At 69.1% G+C, this 1432-nt stretch overlaps 1 protein-coding gene across 1 annotated transcript in view; it reads left to right on the forward strand.

Annotated features, from left to right (window-relative positions):
• Positions 1-325: 325 nt before the first annotated feature.
• The window catches only part of POSPLADRAFT_1083705 (hypothetical protein), a gene marked incomplete at both ends in the record, with an annotated part of 3953 nt that continues 2846 nt past the window's right edge, over positions 326-1432 (forward strand). The window contains 2 exons of the mRNA XM_024483019.1: positions 326-534; positions 586-912. Of these exons, the coding sequence (XP_024333524.1) occupies positions 326-534; positions 586-912 (536 nt within the window). The remainder of the gene's footprint in view (positions 535-585; positions 913-1432) is intronic.

Genomic DNA, 1432 nt, shown 5'->3' on the forward strand with positions numbered 1-1432 from the left:
ACATGGCGCGTTCTGTGGGAGGTGCTTCTGCAGTGTATGATGCGGTGCACAGTGGCATCGAAGCGCATACGATCGCGGGACGGAAGCAAACCAGCGGCCGGCGTTCGATCAGAAGCCCAAGGGAGTCGCGCGGGGCAATGAATCGGACGTCGACGACGCTCGCTCGGCAGCTGCCACCCCCGGAGACTCGCCTGCCACCTGCACCGGCCGCTGCAGCCCCTGCCTCGCGAGCGTCGGTCGCTGCTGCTGCTACTACTGCGCGCGCTGCTGCTACTACTGCGTGCGCTGCTGCTGCTACTGCTTCTGCTACTGCCCAGGTTGCGCCATGCCAAACACGTCGCGCCAGGACGACAAGGACCGGTCGGCGAGGGCGCAGGAACAAGAGTTCAAACGCGCGCGCGGTGCCATATCTTGCGCAGAATGCCGCCGCCTCAAGCTCAAGTGCGACAAGACCGTCCCCTGCTCGTCGTGCAAGCGCCGCGGCTGCTCCTCCATCTGCCCCAACGGCAGCCTCACCACCGGCCAGGGCACCAGGTGAGAGCGCTGTCGTGTGTTGCGTTGTGTTGCTCACCCGCGCGCGCACAGATTCATCCTCGCAGACACCGACCGGCTGCACCGCAAGATCGCCGAGATGAGCGACCGCATCCGCCAGCTCGAAGACGCGCTCGCGATCCTCCAGTCCAGCGTCACGCGCGACCTGCACCCGCTGCTCGTGCAGGACCTGCTCAAGATCAAGTCCGGCCTCGAGCTGCACTCGGCGGCGCACCTCCAGGGGCGCGCGGCACACAGCGACGACGCCGGCGAGCAGGGCGACGAGGAGTCGCAGTACATTGACGCGTTTGGCACGCTCGCCGTGCGCGACGACGGCGCGGCGATGTTCTACGGACGCTCGGCGGGGTCGGAGGTGCGTCTGTGGCCTATCCCATGCGCCTTTGCGGCTGACTTGCATCCTTCAACAGAGCCTGCTTCTGGTACGTCTCTCTGTCGTCCCCGCGCGCCCACACTGAGCAGCACGCACCCTCTCCCTTCCAGGACGAGAACGAAAAATCGGGACAGCCACCGCCCGCCGCGCCGCACGCATCGCTGCCGCGCGCGCTGGCCAGGCTGACGACCGCGTTCCCCGCCGCGCCGTCCGGGCTCGCGGACGCGGATGCGGACATGGACGTGCAGGAGCTGATGGAGGCGCACCTGCCGCCGTGGCCGCGCGCGGCGCAGCTGTGCGACCTGTACCTGGAGCAGGCGCCGTGGTTCTTCGGGGCGGTGACGCGGCGGCAGCTCGTCGAGGAGGTGCTGCCGCTGTTCTACGCCGAGGCGGTGGAGTACCGCGCGCACGCGGGCGCGAGCGGCAGCGGGAGCATCGAGGCGGGCGCGCTGAGCAGCTCCGCGGCGGCGTTCGACCTGCAGCGCGCGCCGAACAGCGGGACGGGGACGG

This window comes from Postia placenta (assembly GCF_002117355.1).
Source record: "Postia placenta MAD-698-R-SB12 unplaced genomic scaffold POSPLAscaffold_21, whole genome shotgun sequence".
Lineage (NCBI taxonomy): Eukaryota > Fungi > Basidiomycota > Agaricomycetes > Polyporales > Adustoporiaceae > Rhodonia > Rhodonia placenta.